This window comes from Pteropus medius, unplaced genomic scaffold, assembly GCF_902729225.1.
Source record: "Pteropus medius unplaced genomic scaffold, Ma_sr-lr_union100, whole genome shotgun sequence".
Taxonomy (NCBI): domain Eukaryota; kingdom Metazoa; phylum Chordata; class Mammalia; order Chiroptera; family Pteropodidae; genus Pteropus; species Pteropus medius.
In genome coordinates, this window is record NW_024347867.1 from 723,020 (window position 1) to 748,783 (window position 25,764).

At 33.7% G+C, this 25,764-nt stretch overlaps 1 protein-coding gene and 1 pseudogene across 3 annotated transcripts in view; one reads left to right on the forward strand and one right to left on the reverse strand.

Moving 5' to 3' along the window:
• RADX (RPA1 related single stranded DNA binding protein, X-linked) overlaps nt 1-25,764 on the reverse strand; it is a 63,868-nt gene that overhangs the window by 26,350 nt on the left and 11,754 nt on the right. Inside the window, exons 3-9 of one of the 3 annotated variants that reach the window (XM_039878946.1) lie at nt 21,018-21,210; nt 11,239-11,347; nt 10,947-11,038; nt 10,722-10,844; nt 7,820-7,924; nt 6,443-6,607; nt 5,279-5,439 (exon numbers count right to left, since the gene is read on the reverse strand). In XM_039878946.1, the coding sequence (XP_039734880.1) occupies nt 5,279-5,439; nt 6,443-6,607; nt 7,820-7,924; nt 10,722-10,844; nt 10,947-11,038; nt 11,239-11,347; nt 21,018-21,210 (948 nt within the window). The remainder of the gene's footprint in view (nt 1-5,278; nt 5,440-6,442; nt 6,608-7,819; nt 7,925-10,721; nt 10,845-10,946; nt 11,039-11,238; nt 11,348-21,017; nt 21,211-25,764) is intronic. The other 2 variants (XM_039878947.1, XM_039878948.1) reach the window with 2 other exon arrangements.
• LOC120615877 (uncharacterized) lies at nt 2,529-2,647 on the forward strand (annotated as a pseudogene).

Here is a 25,764-nt window from a genome sequence, read left to right on the forward strand (position 1 = left end):
ATATTCTTAATGGTAACCACACGCCAAAGAATCAGAACTGAAGTATATAACATAAAACTAGAAGAACCAGAGTAAAAATGCACGAAAGCCAACCAAAGTAAAGAAAACAGAAACACAAGGACAAGGAAGCAATGGAAACACTGAGATACCAGAAAACAAAAGATAAAATGGCTATAAGAAGAATTCATATTTCAATAATCACTCTACATGTAAATGGACTGAGCTCACCAATAAAAAGGCACAGAGTTGTAGAACGGATCAAAAAACAAAACCCAACCATATGCTGCCTCCAGGAGATACCTCTCAGCTCCAAAGACAAATATAGACTTAAAGTGAAAGGGTGGAAAATTATATTTCAAGCAAATGACATTCAGAGAAAAGCAGAGTAGCGGTACTAATATCAGAAGAAATAGACTTCAAAATAAAAAAAAAATGTAAAGAAAGATACTGAGGGACATTTCATGATGATAAGGGGAATCATGCACCAAGAAGACATAACACATAATATCTATGCTCCTAATCAGAGAGCCCCAAAATATGTAAAGCAATTACTAACAGAATTAAAGGGAGAAACAATCCACCACAATATCATAATAGGGGACCTAAATACCCCACTGTCGGATTGGACAGATCATCCAAACAGAAAATCAATAAGGAAGTAACATCCTTAAATGACACATTAGTCCAACTGGACATAATTGACATTTACAGAGCCTTCCATCCCAAAAGAGCTGCTTATACATTCTTCTCTAGTGCACATGGCATATTCTCAAGAATCAACCACATACTGGGACACAGAGATAGCCTGAACAAATATAAGAGGGTTAAAATCATACCGACCATATTCTCTGATCATAATGCTTTGAAACTAGAGATCAACTGCAAAAAGAAATCAGGAAGGACCACAAATACATGGAGATTAAACAACATGCTACTGAAGAACAACTGGTAAAAAGAGAAGAAGATATACATAGTAATGAATGATAATAATAGTACAACATATAAAAACTTTTGGGACATGGCAAAAGCAGTCATAAGAGGAAAGTTCATATCATTACAGGCCTACCTCCAAAAATAAGAACGAGTCGAAATAAACGACCAAACGCTTCATCTTTAAAAACTAGAAAAGGAAGAACAAATGAAGCCTAAAGTCAGCAGAAGAAAAGATATCATTAAAATTAGAGCAGAAATAAATGAAACAGAAAACAACACAACAACAAACAATAGAAAAAAAATGTAGCAAAGAGCTGGTTATTTGAGAAGGTTATTAAATTGAGAAACCGCTGGCCAGACTCACTAAAGAAAAAAGAGAAAGGACACAAATAAACAAAATCAGGGATGAAAGAGGGGAAATTATGACTGACATCACAGAAATACAAAGGATCATTCGGGAATACTATGAAAAAGTATATAACACCAAATTTAATAACCTAGAAGAAAGAGACTAGTACTTGGAAAAATACAATCTTCCCTGACTGAATCAAGAACTGGAAAATCTGAATAGACTGATCAGCAGTATGGAAATTGAAACAATCATCGAAAACCTTCCAAACAGTAAAAGTCCAGGACCAGATGGCTTCACCACTGAATTCTACGAAAAATTCAAAGAAGATTTAATACCTATACGCCTCAAACTCTTCCAAAATATCGAAGAAGAGGCAATACTTCCCAACCATTTTATGATGCCGATATTACTCTGATACCAAAACCTGGTAAAGATAACACAAAAAAAGAAAACTGCAGACCAATATCTCTCATGAACACAATTGCAAAAATTCTAAATAAGATACTAGCGAACCGAATACAGCAACATATTAAAAAGATCATACATCACAATCAAGCGAGCTTCATCCCTGGAGCACAGGGATGGTTCAACATATGCAAATCGATTAATGTGATACACCACATAAACAAATTAAAAAAGAAGAATCATATGATCATATCAATAGATGCAGAAAATGCCTTCAAAATACAGCATGCATTTATGATCAAAACACTTAACCAAATCAGTATAGAAGGGAAGTACCTTAACATAATAAAGGCCATATATGACAAACCCTCAGCCAACATTATATTTAATGGTGAAAAACTAAAAACCGTCCCTCTAAGATTAAGAACAAGGCAAGGCTGTCCACTATCACCACTGTTATTCAATTTAATATTGGAGGTCCTAGCAAGTGCAAGCAGACAAGAGAAAGATATAAAAGGCATCCAAATCAGAAACAAAGAAGTCAGACTGTCACTATTTGCAGATGACATGATTCTCTATGTAAAAAACTCTAAAGATTCCACAAGAACACTACTAGAAACAATAAGCAAATACAGTAAAGTCTCTGTATACAAAATCAACATTCAAAAATCCATAGCGTGCCTATACTCTAATAACGAAGTGTCGGAAAGTGAATTGGAAAAAATGATTCCTTTTGCAATTGCAACAAAAAGAATAAAATACCTAGGAATAAATTTAAGAAAACATGTGAATTACCTATATAATGAAAACTACAAGACCCTTTTAAAAAAAATTGAAGGTCTACGGCCATGCCACCCTGAACATGCCTGATCTCATCTCATCTCAGAAGATAAATAGGGTCGGGCCTGTTTAGTACTTGGTTTGGAGACCACCTAGGAATACCAGGTGCTGTAGGTGGTAAGAAATAAAAATTATGTATATATAGTATGATAAAAATAATAAACTTGCATTTAATTAAAAAAATAAAAGAAATAGAAGATGCAAAGGAATGGAAAGATATTCCGTGTTCTTGCATTGGAAGTATCAAGATAGTTAAAATGACCATATTACCTTAAGCATTATACAGAATTAATGCAATCCCCATCAAAATCCTATTGGCGTTTTTTAAAGAAATAGAACAAAAATAATCATGCTAAAAAACTTCAGATTTGTATGGAAGCACAAAAGACCCCTAATTTCCAAAGCCATCCTGAGAAAACAGAACGAGGCTGGAGGTATCATTTCCTGACTTCAAATTATATTACAAAGAGACATGGTATTGGCAGCAAAACAAACACATGGACCAGTGGAACAGAATTGAGAGTCCAGAAGTAAACCCATATTTATATGGGCAAATAATTTTTGACAAAAAAGCCAAAAACATACACTGGAGAAAGGAAACCCTCTTCAATAAATGGTGCTGGGTGAACTGGAAAGCCACGTGCAAAAGAATGAAACTAGATTTTTGTCTATCATCACACACCAAAATTAACTCAAAATGGATTAAGGACCTGAATATAAGACCTGAAACAATAAAATGCATAGAAGAAAACACAGGAACTACACTCAAGGACTTTGGACCTAAAGAGGATTTTATGAATTTGACCTTAAAGGCAAAGAAAGTAAAAGCAAAAATAAATGAATGGGACTACATCAAATTAAAAAGCTTCTGCTCAGCAAAGGAAACCGCCAACGAGGTAAAGAGACAACCATCCAAATGGGAAAATATATTTGCAAGCAACGCCTTTGATAAGGGCCTAATATCCAAAATATACAAAGAACTCATGCAACTCAATAACAACAACAAAAAATGATCCAATTAAAATATGGGCAGAGAACCTGAACAAACACTTCTCCCTAGAGGACACAAAATGTCTAACAAATATTTGAAAAGATGCTCAACATCGCTAGCTATTAGGGAAATGCAAATCAAAACCACAAGGAGATACCATCTCATATGTCTTAAAATAGCTATAATCAACAGGACAATTAATAACAAATGTTGGAGAGGATGCGGAGAAATAGAAACCCTCATATACTGCTGGTGGGACTGCAAGTTGGTACAGCCATTATGGAAAACAATATGGAGGTTCCTCAAAAAACTAAGAATGGATCTACCATATGATCCCCCAATCCCTCTACTGGGTATTTACCCCAAAGTCTTGAAAAATCATATCTTGAAAAGATATTTGCACAGTAATGTTCATACCAGCATTATTCACAGTGGCCAGGACATGGAAGCAACCAAAGTGTCCTATGATAGATGATTGGCTAAAGAAGCTGTGGGACATATATACACTAGATTATTACTCAGCCATAAGAAGAGATGAAATGCTGCCATTTGCAACAACATGGATGGATCTCGAGATAATCATGCTAAGCAAAATAAGCCAGACAGAAAAAGTTGAACATCTCATGATATCACTTATATGTGAGATATAAATCTAAAAACAACAAATGAACAGGACAAACAGAGACTCATGGACATGGATAATGGACTAATGTTTACCAGAGGGTAGGGGGTGGGGAGGAGAGGGGAGATATATGGGGAAAAGGGATCAAATATAGGTGGGTAGGGGGAGGGTGAAGTGAGTAAAGGGGATCAAATATATGTTAGCTGAAGGAAACTGGACTTTGGGTGGTAAACACACTAGAATATACAGGTGTCAAATTATAATGTATACCTGAAAGTTATAGAATTGTATTAACCAATGTTATCCCAATAAACTTAATTGAGAAAATAAACTCATGAAAAATTAACTTTTTTGTCTTAATTGTGCCTAGATTTCAGAAGTGGTGTCTTCTAGTACAGCAGTTCTTTTACAAGAGTCATTGCTAACTCTTATAGAACCTGAGTAAAACTGCCATGCTAGATATAGAGGTAAAAATTTCCTGCAGAAGTGTTTCTACAGTTCTGGTCTTGACAAGAAGTAGGAAAAGAATATACAGGCATATCTTGTTTTATTGTGCTTCACTTTATTGTGCTTCACAGACATTAGGGTTTTTTTTTTCCCAGTAGGCTCAGATAATGGTTAGCATTTTTTAGCAATAAAGTATTTTTTAAATTAAGGTATGTGCATTTTTAAAAGACATATATATTGCACACTTAATAGACTATAGTATAGTAGTAAAATAACTTGTATATGTACTTTTATATTCATTGGGAAACCAAAAATTTCATGTGACTTGCTTTATTGCATTATTCCCTTTGTGGGGTGGTCTGGAACCAAACCCAGGATATCTCTAAGATATGCCTGTAATCATATATACCACCTGGGAATTTAAATAGTGATAATCGTAACAGGCTCAAATTATTCAGAAAGCAAAAACAAGATACCAAGTTTTCTGGGCCCTAGGAATGATCAGAGACTGTGTAACCTTCAGCCCAGCCAGCTCCAAAATGAATGACAGAAAAGGAAAACAAACAAAAAACAATTTTTTTTCCTTTTAGTTTTACATCAGTAAGAATCAGTAAAATGAACAAGGTATCAATTGTAATTATGATCACAGTGCTTTCAGAGATATACTGTTAATTCTCTGGCATCATACCTGAAATGTTTCTGATGCTGAGGCATTTTCAGTTGCACTGCTATGGGGGATATACTTTATAACCGTAATTATTCCCTGAATTGCAATGCGCTTTTGTTCCCTATACTGCAAGTCTTCAATCTCCTTCCTCACTTCACTTATAGCTGTCAAGAGCGATTCAACTGCAAAAGAATAATTCCAAGGAAACTGTAAGTTTTAAAGCACTGAAATGATAAAAATAAGAATTAGATTTGCAATGTAATTTTACAACATGAAATTATAAACTTGCTACATAACTCAAATTTGTGAGACTTTGTGCTGATATCTGGCATCCTCTTATGTAATTTCTGTAAAATAGGTAAAACATATTTATCAGTTAAATAGTGCTAGTCTTCTAGTCTGGAATGTTAATTTAAAACAGAAAATTTACATATTGAATATAATTTATGTACCATATTTCAGACTATAAAGTGTCTGAAATAATTACCTAGCCACTTAATAGAAACACACATTTTAACATTTTCAAACATATACTACATATTGATGGCATTATAAAGTACAAGAGATGCCAATATTTCGATGATAAAAGGTCAGTATTACCAAGTTTCTCTTTTTCCAAAATCATGCAATTATCCCATAGCTTCTTAAAAAGAATACACTTATATTAAAATTTTCAACTGTCATATCTTAAAATAATGTTTGGTCTTTCATCAGTACTTATTCTGCATCTCATTTACCTTGGTGTCATTTTTATTTAAAGGTAGCACCTATTATGTTATATATAATATATATCACTCTACAAGAGCAGCATAATACAGTTGTCGGTATCTTGATTGATATTTTATTTTTCAGTATCCCCTTAGATATGTTCAATCTCTCTAATGTCATAGGAGTTGAAATCTACTAAGGTCAGATTTGATCTTAATGACATTAAATCAAGATATTATCTCTATTTATCATCTATGTTCTTTCTCTTCTTTCAGTTTAATAAAATAAAAATATTAACCTTTAGGAGACATAACATGTATTTTTAGGTCTTCATAAAGAGACAATTATTATCAGTGAATGTTGCCACACTTTGACTCACTCCCATTAAACTCTTTAAAATAAAGATGACTAACTGATATAGCAGATACCATACAAATAGTATATAAAGATCATAAAAACTAGCAATTGTATTAGTACCTTTAACAGAATTTCTATACTTTGAAAATGTCTCTGGCACTGGTGGAAAGGGGTAATATCCACCAATAACAGCATTCTTCTTTTCTCCAGAATCAGTCTTCGTTTTAATCCAGCGAATTAAATTTTTTACTTTACTATCATTAGCACACAGCTGGCCTCTATGACCTGTTTGCAAGAAGGTTAAAGTGAAGGGAAAAAAAGAAAAAAAAAAACTCACTGTAATAAACTGCATGAACTTTTTTGTGTAAAAACAGCTTAATATTAAAAGTTTCTTATGTCACCAAAACTAGGTCAAATTCATTTATTCTCTATGTAGCATTAATATTCATACAAAAATTGTCAAAAAGAATAAACAAATTCTAAGTCAAGAAGAAAATCAGACTTGTTAGAGTTTTAGTGGACTAAATGGTAGCTGTCTACAGGATACTCAAAACCCATAAGAAAAAGGAAACTCAAAATGGATTTTTCTAACTATCCAAATGGTTGGGATCTTCTTAAAAAATTGATTTTTAACTCATGTATTATCTTGAAGGTATGGTATCGTGTATGAACTAAATTGCCTATGAGTATAGCTCAACATTTAAATTCATGTTTTTAAAAAAAATACTTAAAAGTGCTATTTACATCTGATATTATTAGTATCTATTTATATCTGATATTATTAGTATTTATAAAATGAGGTATTGACGACGTTGTGTGTTACACACTTCTAGGACTCCTCTTTTGACACGTTTAATTACCTATATGGTAGCATTCTAGTTAATATACCATTCCACAGTATCCCCTCACTCATTTGCAAACTTTTGTCTTTATTGTTTTGACCCCGTTATCAAAGAAAATAGAAAAAAAAAATAATGTACTTATAGGTAACTAGTGAAACTCTTCTTGCTCTATAAGTAAAATGAGAGGTCCTGGGGCCAAAATTTGATGTACGTCATTTATTTATTTATTTGTTTGTTTGTTTGCTTATCTATTATTTATTTATTCATTCATTCATTCATTCATTTAGTTTAGTTTTGTTATATTTAGTATTATTTTGTTTTATTGTATTTTATTTAGAATTTTAAAATATTGTTAATTGAATCCATATTGTAATATAGATCCGGAGTCTTCAGTCAAGCAATTTATGATTATCTACTTTATATAAAGCAGGAATTAAAGTTAACCAAAGGATATAAACACAATTCTCCAGTGAGTCACAAAATTATTGCTTCGATCACAAATAATATACTTCACAGGTTAAATATTCTTGGTTAAAACATTCTTATAGTGATAGGAATGCTATCTTGTGGTTTGATGCTCTAATGTAAAAGATAATTTAATGAAGAGAAAATAATATTACATTTCCAATAAAGTATATGCAAAGAAATTGCTCACCAGTAATAATCACTCGACTCTCATTTGTAGTGGTGAGATAAAGCAGTTTAGGTACTTGAGTGTTATTTCTGACAACTTTCAACTGTGTACACATGAAATATGTCACTGTAGAAAATGAAAACACTTAGGAAATTACTTCTGTATTTCAAAGAGGACATACCAAGATCAGGATCTAACACAGGGCTCCTGAAACTTTAATAAACACAAGAATCAGCTGAATCAATTGTTAAAATGCAAATTAAGATTTACTAGTTTTAGGGTGGGGCCTGAGATTATCCATTTCTAATAAACTCCTAGGTGATACTAGTGCTGCCAGTCCCTTGTCCACACTCAATAAGGATTTAACACTTACCTTTTCCTTTAAAGGATCTAAAACTTACTTTTCCTTCAGAAAGTACCATAGATGTACCTACCTGAAGTCACTGTTTGCTACACAGTTGAACAGTGCAAGAGTCTTTCTAATGGAGCATGCAACTGAATGTGAATAGTTATTTCCTACAGAGAAAAAAGCTTAGTTTCTCCATGATGCTTTCACTGATTAACTCAATCTAAGACTAATCCCTCAATTACTCTGACTCTTTCTACTGGATAGGGGTATGCAGTGTTAATTTGAATTTGCTTATGCAAGTTTTACATGTGTTCATCTTAATTAGACTTTAAGCCTCAATGACGGAGCTTATATCACCTATCTTTTTCTGTTCCTCTTGCTAAGCAATTTGATAGACTAAAAAGAATTCCTGAAAATAAGATAATGTCTTCAGACTTCAACAACTTTCAAGAGCTATCAATTGTTTTTAATTATCTATCAGGTTATTTGAGAATATTTCCTTAATCCAACAATTTTTAAATATTTCAACTCATTACATGCCAAAACAGTTATGGTCCTACAAACTAAGAAATGAAGAAATAAATGTAAATACTTGTAATCTCATAATACCGGTAAATTCTCATTTGAGAATATTTCCCTAGAGCATGATAATAATTATAAATTAATTTCCTATATCTCATATTTACTAGACCTTTATTTTGTAGCAATGAAAATAAATCTGTTCACCTGACTAAGAATAATTATCTTAATTTATATTGCTTTTTCTTTATTTCAAAAACTACAAATATGTGAGTATTCATGGTTAAAGATGTTGATATAGGAAAATTAATGAAATCTCTAGTTCTAATATTACGGCTGTTAAAAATCGGACATTCAGATCTAACACTTTTAGCTGTTTGACCCCCAGGACAAATTACTTAACCCCTCTGGACCTTTGTTTCCTCGCCTGTAAATAAGTAAAAACAACTCTTTAAAAGGTAACTGAGAGTATAAAATGAGATAACATCTACGAGCATCTGGTATACAGTAAACACTCGATATTAGTTTCCCTTAGCTTTTTACCTTCCTTAAAAGTAAAAAAAGATGATGTATTACCAAAGGATTCTGGTATTATTCCAGAAGATCCTTGATTGTGTTCCTCTTCATAGGCCTGAAGCCCCCTTAATACCATTCATTTAATGATTTTTTTTCCACTCTTGTCAAAAGATAAAAATAAATTCTGATTGTTGTCAACTACTGTATTAGAGGAAAATCTCACTAAAGTCCATGCAAACCTTTCTTAGAAATATATTATTTCATATTATCGCAAGAAATAAAACATGCATGTTTGGCAACATTTCTGTGAAAAATCATTATCCTACATGTGTGTCAGTTTATTGTTTAAAGCGGCTACAAAGAGAGAGGAACTTGGCCATAAAACCGATCTAAAATGAGGTAATGAGACTGTTGTCATTAGAGGTCATTACTGCCATTCATTTATGCCCTTAGAAAAGTTATAAGAGAGGTTATAGCCCACTCACCTTGGCCTTGGTTTTGGCTAAAACTCTGCCCTCTCCCTTAATAGCTGGGGTAAGGTCTGGTTCTATTCAGATATATTTAAAACATTAATTTCACAAGTAGAGGGTAGAATCTAATGAGGGATTATCTGAATGGCGTTAATACTGCTTTGTAATAGAGAACAGCTTTGTATGTAGTCTCTAAGTCTCCTGATGTTCCATAATTTCTACTATGTTGCTGATTTTAAAATAATTACATGTAGTCAAGACTGGGAGTTTCCCCAATGTTGACAAGCATATAACAACTAGTATTTTATTCATATAATCATTTGGAAAATAGTAAAATAACACACCATATCTAAAATAATTTTATGGTACAAATTCAAAGAAGGAAACAATTCGCTGAAGTTGTTAAAAAGTATTATGTACATTTTTTTCCTATAATAGATCTGAAGACTAACGTGATATAAAATGTATAATAAGGCATACCTAAAATGTTTTCAAATAAGTAAAGTTAATGGAAAAAATAGCTATAAATCTGAATGAATGCAAGGGAAAAAAGTCAACACCAAAGTAGGTAAAATATTGCCCAGCTGGTATAACACCACCAACTTAATATTAATTTGATACTCAAATGGAATCATACTTATCATTGTCAGTATTTAATTGTACAGCCTGCCAATCCTCTACCAATTTTACATTAGTAAAGTCTTCATTGTCTTTTATGGGGTCTACTTAGTCAATTTCCAAGTGGATACAATGGGAATCGACTGCGTATATTTTAGTTTCACTGAATCATAAGCTTTTATGCCTGAAATGCTAACAATGAGAATTGATGAACACCTGCTTTCTGAAAAAGTAGTTTCAATCCCAAATTAATTCTGAATAGAAAATCAGAAGGTAGTTAATGTCTGTAATACCAAATATAATATTAATGCAGAAACAATTTAAACATGTTATCAGACTGCTTGAATTTGCTAACTCAATATCATGACACTCCATAATTACGGTTTGCCATTTTTTAAGTTAGTGTCCTCACTTCTAAAAATAAAAAGATAAAAATACTGGAACTTAGTACTTGGGCAAATATTTTCAAAGATTTCTGGCTGAGATGTAGAAAACAGTTCCACTATAAATGGATGTTGTGAAGTCCCATCAGCAATGTGAATCCAGCGATATGACCAAAAATCTTCACGGTTTTCTATATGGATAGAGAATTAGAATAATGAAGGTAACTATGCATACATGGACACAGAACTATTCACTGAAATACTTTTTAGGACTTTCAATTTCAAAAGCTTACCTTTCTTTTTTGACCGCTGGACTCTTCCTACAAAAACTAAAATGCCAATAACGTCACAGATTTGCTTTTCTGCCATATTATCCAGTTCCGATCTAAAAAAAAAAAAACAAATTTGTTAAATAGATATTATATCTCTAACAGTGAAAAAGCATTTTGTAATTATGATTGTGAAATGTACATTTATGTAATTACTACAGCAAAATTTGGGGTAGATTTTGAGCAAATTACAATACAGTATTTCAGTAACTAACATTGAAAATTCTTTAAGATATTTTACAAGAAGCTATTTTACCTTGTGACAAAGCGGTGATTTAGTTTTGGCAATCTCCATTCTGGTTTCACTTGCCTTTCAGGAATTATTATTATATTATTAGGGGGATCTCGAAGGTTCAGGCAGACTTCTGCAAAACAAATATATTACTTTAATATTATATTTAATACATATAAAATAATATTCATGTGTATAAATTACACAGGAAAATAATAGACTGAACGCTTTTGAGCTCAACACTAAACCTAAGAACTAGACCATTATCAATAGCTTTCTTCCACCTGTTACTACATTGTCACATCCACTTATCTCCCCACCAATGGTTAACCATACTTTAAATTTTGTGTTTTATCATCTACTGACTTAAAAAAAAATTTAAATTACTTATGTGTTTTTGCCCAAACAAAATACTGTTAAGCTTTATTTGTTTATGAACTTTAATGAATGGAATCATATCATACATAGTATTCTAGGGCTACTTTATCCACTCAACATTATGGTCCTAAAATTCATCCATGCAGCTGTATTTATTTTTTTCTCATTTCCACTGCTGAATAATATTCCGTGTTGGCATACTTCAGTTTTATTTACCCATTATCATGTTGACGGAATCTGAATTATTTCCAGTTTTTGGGTCACAAACAGGGTCACTATGAACTTTTTGTACATGCCTTCCTCTGTACACAGGCAAGAGTTTTTTTAAGGTATTATACCCAGGAAAGAATCCTTGGATTGTACAATATGCAAATGTTCCACTCGACAGGAAAATTCAAAACTAATTTAAAGGACCTATTGATAGTTCCATTGACAACGTGTAAGAAGTACCATTGATCCATATCTTCTCCAAATTTTGGTATTGTCAAATTTCTTATTATATGTCAGTCTAGTGACATAAAATCACAATTTGTCATGGTCTTATTTTACAGTTCCATTATTGCTAATTATGTTGAACAACATTTTATATACTTATGATTCATTCATGTATCCTCTTCTGTTAAATGCTGGTTTGTGTCTTTTGCTCATTTTTCTATTGGATTGTTTTTCTTTTTCTTATTTATTTGTAGGACTTCTTAATATAGATTGGATACTAATTCTTTGCTGATTATATCACTGCAAATATCTTCACCCACTTTGTGATATGTTTTTGCCTGCCAATCCTCTACCATATGTGTGTGTGTGTGTGTGTGTGTGTGCATTTCAATTATATGTTGACATACAATATTATATTAGTTTCAGGTGTACAATGTAGTAATTAGACTTTTATATAACTTATGAAGTGATCACCCTGATAAATCTAGTAGTACCCATTTCATACCACACATAGTACTTAAAATATTGACTATAGCTCTTAATTTTAATGTGGTTAGCTTTATTAATCTTTTCTTTTTTTAGTTACTATTTCCTGTGTCTTATCCAAGAAGTCCTTCCTTATCCCAAGGTCAAAAAGATACTTTTCTGTTAAGTTCTTCTAAAAGTTTTGTCTTTCATATTTAAGTATTTGATATATCTGGAATTAATTTTTTTATATGGTATGATAGGGATATAATGTCAGTTTTCCTCCTATATATCACCAATTTTCCCAATACTATTTATTGAATGGTTCCTTTTTCCTTGATGATCTGTACAGCACATTGGCCATATATCAAAATTTTATATGTCTAGAGTTGTTCCTTGACTCTGTATTGCGACTTGGTGGTCAATTTGTCTATACTTATACCAATACTGCACAGTCATAAATACTTTATAATAATTCCTTATATTTCTAGGATAAGCCTTTACTCGCTCTTCAGCCCTCTACTTTTTGTCTGAAGTGTATTGACTATTCTCGATAATTATGTACTTCCACACAAATTTTAGAGTCTGTTTGTCAGTTCCTCCCCCCAAAATCTGATAGAATAGCATTAAATCTACAGATCAATTTGGGGGACTTGACATACTTATGAAATGGAGAATGGCCTACTACATAGGAACATGGGATATTTTTCCATTTATTTAGGGATTATGTAAAGTCTTTCAATAAAGTATTATAATGTCCTCCAAACAGGTCTTACATATTTTGTTAGATTTATGTGTAGATACTTCATAGTTATTGTTGACAAGGTAAATTATGTTTTTAAAATTATAATATCTAACTATTACTGGAGTATACAAAATGAATTTTACACTCCAATAACAAATAGTTAGAAATTATTGACCTTATAGCTGGCTTTGTCAATATCTTATTATTTTTTAATACTTTGTGTTCCCTTGGATTTTCTTTGTAGAAAAATCTAATTTCTGAATAATGACAGTTTTGTTTTTCTTTAAAATCCTTATGCCTTTAATGCTTTATGTCTTTGCACACGGCTAGGACAGCCAGTAAAATATTAAATAGAAACAGTAATAGGTGGCATCCATGTTCCCCATTTTAAAAAGGAATGTTTCTAAATTTTCCCCACTAAGAGTTGTGTTTGTTGTTTTGTTTTCATTTTGTAAATATCCTTTGTCAGGTTAAAGAAGGTTCTTCTTCTTGTTGTTTTCTATTTAAAATTTATAAATGGGTGTAAAATTTTAATGAATGCCTTTCGAGATTCTATTAGGATAACCATTATCTTCTTTAATCTGTTAATGTGATGAGTAAAACTTATAAATTTTCACAAGTAAAAGCAACTTTGCATTGCTGGAGAACAAAGCAACTTAGTTACAGTGTGTGATCACTTTTTACATTTAACTGAATTCAGTTTGCTAATATTCTATTCAGAATATCTATGTATATGTTCGTGGCTGAAACTAGCCTTTAATTTTCCTTTCATACTATTCTTGTTTGGTTTTGATTATCAAGGTTATGTTGGTAGCAAGAATGAGTTAGAGAGTATGGCCTCTTAGTCTTTTCTTTGGAATAGTTATGGAATGATATATTCCTTGAATGTTTGATAGAAATTGCCCGTGAAATGGTGCACCTGGTATTTCCTTTGTGGGGAGATTTTAAACCTCTGATTTAATAACTTTAATAGTTATAGAACTATCTGGGCTGCCTATTTCTTTTTATGCCAGTAAGTAATATTTTACTACGAATTTTCTGTGTAGCAAACAAAGACTAAACCAGGATGAAGATACTTGATTTTTCATCCTATTACAAGGCATGCAACTAGAAAATTTATTTTATCTTTATGAGTCTCAGTCTTTTTTTTTTTTTTGAGTCTCAGTCTTTTAATATATGAGTAAGGCAAGTTTGTATTATATAATATTGTCTTATCCTTAAAAAACATTTTGCATTTTGCTTTTCATAGTTATAGTTACTCCATTATATTGAAGGTCCCTTCTAGTTCTGAAATGCTAGGATTTTGAATGAAATAAATAGCCCCTTCTCTCCAAAGTCCAAAACACTCACTGTTACTATCTCAATATGTATTATGCAATACAGTCTGAAAAGCTCAAGATTTAAAAAGGCTTATTATTTGGATATACTAACTGAATACTATTTCGTAAAAGGTAGGACAGAATGATATATGAAATGGCAATATACAAAGTCATACATTACTAGCTAATAATTTGTCCTTTCTTTTACAATAGAATTATTTTCATAGGCTTCCATGTATTAAGTTTTTTAAAAAACACATCTTAGCTGGCTTCTGCTCAAGATGATAGAGCAGGTAAATGCTGTGCTTGCTTCCTCTCACAACTACATCAAAACTACAATTAAACTACAGAAAAGCCATCATTGAGAGTCACTTGAAGTCTAGTTGAACAGATGTCTTACAACTGAGAACACACAAAAGAGGCCACCTCAAGACTGGTCGGAAGGATGGATATGCAAAACGGGCTTGTTTCACACCTGCTGTGGCAGTTGAACATAGGGAGAATTATCTCGGCTGCGGAGGACCCCCAGGAGAGCGACGAGTCCCAGCACAATACTGGGCTCCCCAGCCCAGGATTCCAGTGCTGGAAAGAGAAGTCTCCATAACTTCTGACCACGAAAGGCAGTGGAGATTGTAACTGAGTAAGACAGATGGCTGAGGGAGTCTCAGACATTCCTCTTAAGAGGCCTGTGCACGGATTTACTCAGTGATGAATTCACTTGCTCTGAGCTTCAGCTCTGGGGTAACAGCTCTAAAGGTGCCAGGAATATACGAGGACAAACAGTCGTCTGGCTTCAGGGTGAGGGCTGGAGAGGCATTCTCCCAGACAAAAATGCCGGCAGAGGGCATTGTTCCTTTGTTGAGCCCTTTCTCACCCGGCTTGCAGACCCAAGCAGGCACCATATCAGAGTCTCCATTAACCTAACACTAGTCGCCTCGCCTTGGTGATTCTCCTGAGACCCTGACCCTCTAAAAGTGTGGGCACACCCAAGCCGCTGTCAGTGGATTTTCCATACAAATGGCCTGTCTTGGCTCATGCTGCAAACTTTCCTAAAATCTCTCAAAGGTTCTCAAAACCTAAACCAGCATCTGGCCTAGGGGTGCCCCATAATTCTTGCTGATAAGCCCCAAGCCTGGCACAAGCAGCAGCCAGCCTCAGTTTGCGTCTTGGCCTCTCAAGGCACATCCAAGCCCAGTGTGGGTGGCGGCCATCTGCAGATTGCTTTGTGGCTCACATCAGGTAGCCCTGGACAGGGCACAGGCCGCAAGTGAACTTGGCCTGTGGCAGGGCCCCTCCCAGGAGGCCCTGGCCAGCATGCTCGGTAGCCAACCTCGGTCTGAGCCAAAGCAGCACTTGGGATGACAGCTTAGGATAATACACCCAAAGGGAAGACTAGGCAAGCACCAGAGCCCCGCTAAAGTGAATCCTGCTCTGTAGAGTCAGCCCTTGCACAACAGCTCCTCCATGAGTCATGGCCAGTCATCATAACCAATCAGCCTCAGGGTCACTCCCACTGATGAGCAAATAGCAACCCAAACTCATCTACAATGGGAGGGAACACATATCCCATAAAAGGGATATACCTGGAGCACGTGGCTCAGGTGACCAGGGAAGACCGTACCACTGGGACCCACAGCACACTTACTACATAAGGTCGCTTTACTGACTGAGCCCAGTGTGAGAGACATAGCAGCCATACCTAACACATAGAAACAAACACAAGTAGGCAGCCAAAATGAAAAGACAAAGAAATATGTACCACGTGAAAGAACAGAACAAAGCTCCAGAAGAAGAACTCAACAAAATGGAGACAAACAATCTATCAGATGCAGAGTTCAAAACAGTGGTTATAAAGATGCTCAATGAACTTAGGGAAAGAGTAGATGAACTCAGTGAGAACTTCACCATAAAATTGGAGATAGTAAACATAAAAACAAATCAGTCAGAAACGAAGAATACAGTAAGTGAAATAAAGAATACCTTAGGAGAAATTAATAGTAGATTAGATGAAGCGGAGGACTGAATATGCAATTTAAAAGGTAAGGTAGCAGAAAATACCCAATCAGAACAGCGAAAAGAAAAAAAGAATCTAAAAAAATTGAGGATATTTTAAGGGGCCTCTGGAACAACATCAAGCATACAAACATTTGCATCATAGGGATACTAGAAAGAGAAGAGACAGAGCAAGGAATTTAAAAACCTATTTCAAGAAATGATAGAAAACTTCCCTAATCTAGTGAAGGAAATAGACATAAAACCCCGGGAAGTGCAAGGAGTCACAAACGAGATGAACCCAAAGAGGCCCACACCAAGATACATCATGATGAAAATGTCAAAGGTTAAAGACAAAGAGAGAATCTTAAAAGCAGCAAGAGAAAAATCAGTTAGTTATCTAAAAAGGAGATCCCATAAGACTGTCTGCTGATTTCTCAACAGAAACTTTGCAGGCTGGAAAGGATTGACAGGAAATATTCAAAGTGATAAAAAGCAAGAACCTACAACCAAGATTACTCTACCCAGCAAAGCTATCATTTTGAATCAAAGGAGAGATAAAGAGCTTCCCAGACAAGAAAAAGCTAAAGGAGTTCATCATGACCAAGCCAGTATTACAGAAAATGTTAGAGGGACTTTTTTAAGAAAAAGAAGAAAAAAGAAAAAAAAAAGAAAAAATGTGAATAATAAAATGGCAATAACTTCATATCTATCAACAATTACTTTAAATGTAAATGGATTTGATGGTCCAATCAAAAGATAGGGTGGCTGAATGGATAAGAAAACAAGACCTTTACATATACTGTCTACAAGAGACTCACTTCAGATCAAAAGGCACACAGACTGAAAGTAAAAGGATTAAAAAAGATGTTTCATGAAAATGTAAAGAAATAAACAAAAAGCTGGGGTGGCAATACTTATATAAGACAAAACAGACCTTAAAACAAAGGCTATAATAGGAGACATAACCATAAAAAATAATGAAATCTTGCCATCTTCAACAACATGGATAGATCTAGAGAGTATTGTGTTGAGTGGAGTAAGTCAGACAGAGAAAGACAAATGTCATATGTGGAATATAGAGAACAGGATAAACAAACAAACAACAGAAACAAGCTCATAGATACAGAGAGCATTTTGATGGCTGTCAAATTGGGCGATAGGGAATGGGTGAAGGGGGAAGGAATTAAGAGATATAAATTGGTAGTTACCAAATAGTCATGGGAATGTAGAGTATAGCTTGAGGAATATAGTCAGGAATATTATAATAACTATGTATGGTGTCAGATGAGTACTGGATTTATCAGAGTGATCACTTCAAAAGTTATATAAATGTCTAATCACTGTGTGTTGTACACCTGGAACTAACATAATATTGTATGTTAACTATAATTGAAAAAAATAACAGTATAAAAATATTTTAAAAAAGAGTGCCTACTCTGTGCCAGACAATTATTTTGCAAACAGTAGTAATAGCAGCACAGTTTTAGAATGGTAATTTCTTAGTTTAGTGCAAACAAAACTAAAGTATACTGGAAGTATAAGGACATAAAAACTAGATCTTTAAAACTAAAAAACGCACATATCTTAGTTTCTATAACTTGGAACTACATATAAATATTAAAAAATAAACCAAGATAAATTACCCCAACAGTTTGTCTTCCCACATCAAAACCTAGAAGGCAGCAATGGTATCACAAATCCATATTCTCTTACTGATCCACATCAGCACCCGTTGCGTACTCACCTCACTTACATTGCTCATAACATTTAAACAGCCCTGTTATTATTCACAACATCCAATTACACTTTCTTTTATCCAACCCGTTCTCCTACTCTCCTGACCGTTCGTCCTTTCCTCAACTAAATTTGTATTCATTTCCTTTCCCCTTTTGTTCATCATATGTTCTTACTGTTTACTGTCATTAGTCTTCATTTTACTGTAATTTGTTCATCTTACATATCTGCCACTCCATTAGACTAATTTTTAAAAGTAAAACTCTATATTACTTATCTTTTCTTATCTCCTGAGGTTTACAGAACTGCTTTTTTTTCTTCAAAAGATCACTAATCAGTTTGATACAGGTCATTATTAAAAATCATAAATCAATAGTTCTCAATCCTATGCACATTAGAGTCATCTGAGGAGTTTTAATGACATACCAATGTTTTGGTTTCCTCGTAGTAATTAAATCAGATTCTCAGAGGGTGGGGTGCCTGTGGTTCTTTAAAGCTCTCTAGGTGGTACAAATGTACAGAGAGGATTGAGATCTACTTATACATTTAGGATCAGCAAACAACAGCCTGCAGATGGCTGCCTGTTTTTTCAAATGAAGTTTTACTGTAATACAGCCATGCCCATTCATTTACATATCATTTCTGGCTTCTTTCACTCTACAAAGGCAAAGCTGAGTAGTTGCGACAGAGACCATATTGTCTGCACAGTCTATAAAATTTACTATCTGGCTCTTTACAAAAATAGCTTGCTGACCCCTGATAAAGAGGGAAAACATCCTATTACCTATCAAACAGTTACAGGATAAAATCGAGACTGATGCTAGCACTGATAAGTAAAACTGTTTTAAACACTAAAAGACATATTTACAATATATTCTCATCAAGGCTCTCATTAAAAAAATAATTTCTATATTTGCAGTTATTTACTTGAAAGTATAAGTAGCCTCTCATATCTTAAAGAGAAAGTTTCCATTATGAAAATCTAGCCATGTAATTCTACATAGCAGAAGTAACACCAGTTCTTGAATCATTTTCAGTGTTAAATTTTAGTGGCTGTTATTCTATTGACTACATGCTGTCTATTGTCTTGCTTTCTATATGTTTTTAAGTTTTAGAAGCAGCTGTTAGTACCAGACACATTTATATTTTCCCACAGCCATGTAAAAACTCATTCAAATTAATTCTCTTTACAACAGAAAACAGTGTATCTAGTAGAAAGAACATTAAGTTAGGTATTAGGAAAACTAGATTTTGATTTCCATTATGCCAGTTATTTATTATGTGATATCTACAAAGTCACTTACCTTATCTGTTACTGACAAAGGATGACTCAGTTTTTACTAAGCTATTTTGTCACCTGTATATGCTTAGTTGTGAAAAAAAATTATAAATTGGTAGACATAATAATACATGTTGTGAATGAGCTTCCTCTTGCCAAATTTTATTGTATTTTCTTAAGTAAGTCCCAACATCAATATCTGTTTAATTTCTCAACTTTCTATAATAAAGAGTAATGAGATAAATGGACTAGTTGCACCAAACTATCTAGGTAATGACTTGTTCATCGAGCAAGATGTGATCGATGACTACTAAATGCTGAAGATTTTAATACAGAATCATAGGAAGTTTTCCAAAATAACCATATATTTAAGGAAACAATGAACAAAGGCTACATTGTCTGAATATTGTCTAAGTATTTAAGCTTAATAGATTAGCTAGGGAATTTAGAATACATAAAAAACCAGGTCCAGTATAAAACTATTATAACCCCAAAACAATACTTAAACTTGTTGAGTGATGTAATCTATAATTTTGAAAATGGCAATGCAAAAAATATCATATCAACTTCTTAAATCAATCACCTAATATATTAATTCTAATGCACTCAAAATATTTAGTATGATGTCAAGATGTTAAAACTTTGATTTCAACACTAATTAGAAAGAGCCCTTTCAAGATTGTGGCAATTGACAACATTTGACTATTAACCATAGGTTAGATATAACAGTATTGTATAGTATTGTATTAAGTTTTAAATTTCCTGATTTTGATAACTGTACTGTGATTATGTAATAAAATGTTCTCATTCTTGGAAAATATAGACTGAAATATTACTGAAGTGTTTAGAGGTAAAGGGGTATATATAATGGCTACCATTTACTCTCAAATGGTTTAGAGGACAAAATAAAGAAATACATACACACACATATATGTAGATAGATGGAGAAAGGGGAAGAGAGAAAGGGAGAGAGAGAAAGAGAAAATGATAAAGCAAAGGTAAATGTTAACAATGGTTGAATCTGTGTAAAGGGTATACATGAGTTTTTTATACTATTACATTTCATGTAAGTTTGAAATTATTTCAAAACAAGATGTTGACCAAAGCCCTTTTGAACTGTAGCACATAGTGACAGACAACTATATTCAAGTCATTTACTTAATATTATAATACAAAAAAATAAAAGATAATAAAAATAAGTATACACCAAGTAGAGTTCATTCATTAATCCACAATAAATACCTAAGATAATTTTTCTTAATAAATGCAAAATAAATAATCACTTATGTTCTATAAGTGATTGTTTGAAATTTTTATAGATATAGGAATTTAAAGATTTGTCAGGTTCTAAAAGCTTCAGTAATTTTTAAGAGCCTATGGCTGATATGGTACTTCGCAAATTTATACAAACAAAATAGCAATAAAAGGCAAAAAAAAACATTGAATACTTAACCCATAGTAGAAATGAGTTTGATTTGTGGATCCACAGGGAGAGGGTGCAATCTGAATGGATAACTCTTTTTAACAGAATAATCTTGAAGCAGAAGAACTAAACCAACCCGCAGACTTTTATACCACTCAGGACACAGGGCATTCCACATAATCACTGACACCGTGCCTGAACTGTCAGCGACTTCCAAAAAGGTCTAAAAAAAATAGTAAAATTACATTCATATTTGTTATCTTTATCTATAGGATGTTAAAGTTTTACAAATGAGGAAGTAAAACTATCGGGGAATGACTAAATAACTTATGATATCATATGACAGAACCTATAACTATAAAAACTATGAATGAAGAATTTTTAGTGATATGAGAAAATACTTAAGAAAATTTAAGTGATACAAAATCTTATGTACTACATATTTGTCAGTTTGTAAGATACTTTAATATATGACAAACAGTCATATGACTATGACATGCATATATACACACATGGATGTGATATATGATATACATATGATGTCATAGATATGTACACATATATAATACATATGTGGGTAGATATATGATATATACACACACAAAAAGGAATAAAACACACTATGTTAACAGTGGCTCTCTGATTGGTATGATTTGGGGTGATATTATTTGTCAGACTTATTTATTTAGCTTTCCACATTTTCCAAATCCCCTAAAAAAATACATAGCTTTTATAATAAAACCTTAATAAATGCCCAAAATAATTCTTGATGACATGTGAAAATACAGTAAAATGTTAAGTTAAAAAAGGACAGAAATCAAGAAAGTTCTCATCAGCATTATATGGCAGAGAGAGTCAAGATAACAGAAAGGTAAGTGACATCAGAAACATGGCAAGTGAGAGATATCCCCAGATCTCTCCCTTTGAAACAACAATAAGCTGAACATCTAAAACTCAACAAAACCATACCGATACTGCACAACAACATGTCTGAGCATGGGATCTGCGCGTAAGAGATACAACACGTCAGAATCCTAGGTGGCGGGCAGTGGACTTGGAGAAACAAAGAAACTGCCTCTCACGGCCACCAGAGCTCCCTGTAGGAGGAGGGAGATGGGAGTAGGTGCAGCAACTTTCTTGAACAGCCCTGCCTGGGAGTGCTATGAGCTCCCCACAGCCGGAGGCAATGCCCAGTCATCGAGGCAGAAAGCAGAGAAATGGGGACGGCAGAAAAGCAGGCATGGCAGAGAAACAACAGTTGATTTACACTGGCCGAGGTTGCAAAACAAGACTGAGCTGCAGCTTCCACTCCCAATTCAGAGAGGTGTCCTCTCATACCCTCCAAGACTGAAGGCCATGTAGCCCCAGGGGAATCTGAACAAATGTTACCGAAACTGTCACTAACACTGACAGGGACTGAGACTGAGAGTAGTGAGTGCGGTTAAACATTTATAAGAAAAAAAGGCATTAGTAAGGTTTTATATAAAGCAGGGATCCAAGAGGCTTAGACTCCACCTACTGGAAACCAAAAGAAAAACATCTTCTTTGCAACAGGCTAGGGCCCATTATATATTAAATCTTCTTTCTGGGAAAAAAAAAAAATCAGAATACATTACCATTAATGCCCAGGCGGAGAAATAGTCCATTAAACACCATGAACAACCAAGGTGACAAGGCATCTCAGAAAGAAAAAAATCTCCAGAAAATAAACTTACAGACATAGAAATATGTGACTTAAATGACAGAGAATTCAGGATGGTACTTTGAAAAAACTTAATGAGATGTGAAATGATTCATATCAACAACTACAGGAATTAAAAAAAAAACAACTAGATGAGCAGAATGAGTTCTTTGGCGAAGAGATGGAAACCCTCAAAAAGAACTAAATAGAACTTCTGGATATAAAGAACATACTGTTAGAGTTGAAAAATGATATAACAAGCTTGGGATATAGAGTTGACCAAATGGAAGAAAGGATCAGTGATATCAAAGACAGAAATATAGAAACATATCAGAAGGAAGAACAGAGAAAGTGAAGAATGAAAAATAATGAAAGAGAAGTACAAGAACTAGCTGATACCATCAGGAGAGGAAACATAAGAATAATGGGTATTTTCTAAGGGGAAGAAAAGGAGCAGGATTAGAAAGCACTTTCAGACAAATAGTTGATGAGAATTTCTTAAATCTAAGGAAGGAGCTGGAGCTTGGAATTCAAGAAGTCAATAGAACACCCAATTATCTCAACTCAAAATGAACCTCACCAAGACACGGTGAATTAAAATTATCAAAAATCAATGACAAAGACAGAATTCTCAGGGCAGCCAGGGAAAAGAAGACGGTAACCTATAAAGGAAAACCCATCAGACTATCATCGGTCTTCTCAGCACAAGCCTTTCAAGCCAGAAAGAAGTGGAATCAAATATTCAAACTATTAAATGAAAGGAACTACCAGCCAAGAATAACGTACCCAGCTAAGTTTTCCTTTAGATATGAAGGAGAATTTAAGACCTTTTCCAGACATACAAAAATTGAGGGAATTCTCCACTACGAGGCCTGTACTACAGGAAATACTGAAAGGGGTCAGCTCACCTAAAACAAAATGACCAAAAAAACCCCAAAAAACATAATTAAGAGTAAGGTAACTAGAAGGCTGAAAGAAGCAGAGGAGTGCAACCCTTACTAGGTATAGGGCATTATAAGCTTAAAAATAAGAAGAGATTTGCTATAGCAAGATAGTAATGAACGTTCAGCATACATAGGGACAAATAAAGACAACAATGACTAAAAAAGGGGAGGATTCAAAGATTTAAATTAGCAAAGGGGAATGGATATAAGGCACGTGTAGAAGGGATGATTGTATGTATATGTATATGTATATATATATATATATATATATATATATATATCTCCTTTTCATATTCATAACGGTAACCAAACACAGAAGATACATAACATAAAAGAAGAACCAGAGAGAAAAACCCACAAAAGCCAACCAAAATAAAGAAAACAGAAACAGAAAGATGAGGAAGCAATGGAAACACCGTGCTACCAGAAAGCAAAAAGTAAAATGGCTATAAGAACTCATATTTCAATAATCACCTTAAATGTAAATGGACTGAACTCACCAATAAAAAGGCACAGAGTTGCAGATTGAATCAAAAAAACAAAACCCAACCATATACTGCCTCCAGGAGTCATATCTCATCTCCAAAGTTAAATATAGACTCAAAGTGAAAGGGTGGAAAATAATATTTCAAGCAAATGGCATTCAGAGAAAAGCGGGAATAGTGGTACTAATGTCAGATGAAATACACTTCAAAATAAAAAAGGTAAAGAAAGATCACTTCATAATGATAAAGGGAATCATGCACCAAGAAGTCATAACACTTATTAATACCTATGCTCCCAATTAGGGAACTCTGAAATATGTAAAACAATTGCTAACAGAACTAAAGGGAGAAACAGACCAAAACACTGTTGTAGTAGTGGACCTAAATACCCCAGTGTCAGATATGGACAGATCATCCAACAGAAAATGAATGAGGAAATAACATCCTTAAATGATACATTAGACCAACTGGACATAATTGATATTTATAGAGTCATTCATCAAAAACGGCTGCTTATACATTTTTCTCTAGTGCACAGGGAATATTCTCAAGGATTGATCACATATTGGGACACAGAGATAGCCTGAACAAATATAAGAGGGTTGAAATCATACCAACCACATTCTCTGATCATTATGTTTTGAAACTAGAGATCAACTGTAAAAAGAAAGCGGGAAGTACAACAAATACATGGAGATTAAACAACATACTACTGAAGAATAATAGGGTCAGAGAAGACATAAAAAGAGAGATCAAGAAATACACAGAAAAAATGATAATGATAACACAACATATCAAAACTTTTGGGACATGGCAAAATGGTCATAAGAGGAAAGTTCATATCATTACAGGCCTATCTCCAAAAACAAGAATGAGCTCAAATAAACAACCTAACACTTCATCTTTAACAACTAGGAAAGGAAGAACAAATGAGGCCTAAAGTCAGCAGAAGGAAAGAAATCATCAAAATTGGAGCAGAAATAAATGAAATTGAAAACAGAAAAACAGTAGAAAAAAATAAATGCAACAAAGAGCTGGTTCTTTGAAAAGGATAATAAAATTGACAAACCCCTACCAGACTCACTAAAGAAAAAAGAGAAAGGACACAAATGAACAAAATCAGGGATGAAAGGGGAAATTACGACTGACATCGCAGAAATACCAAGGATCATATAAGAATACTATGAAAAAGCATATAACACCAAATTTAATAACTTAGAAGAAATGGACCAGTACTTAAAAAAATACAACCTTCCTAGAGTGAATCAAAAACTGCAAAATCTAAATAGACCGATCAGCAGTATGGAAATTGAAAGAATCATCAAAAACCTACCAAAAAGTAAAAATCCAGGACCAGATGGCTTCACCAGTGAATTCTACCAAACATTCAAAGAAGATTTAATACCTATTCTCTTAAAACTCTTCCAAAAAATCGAAGAGGAGGCAATACTTCCCAACTAATTTTATGAGGCCAATATCACCCTGACACCAAAACCTGATAAAGATAACACACACACAAAAAAACCTACAGACCAATATCTCTCATGAACACAGATGCAAGAGTCCTAAATAAGATACTAGTGGATCGAATACAGTAACATATTAAAAAGATTATGCACCATGACCCAGTGGGTTTCATCCCAGAGGCACGAGGATGGTTCAACATA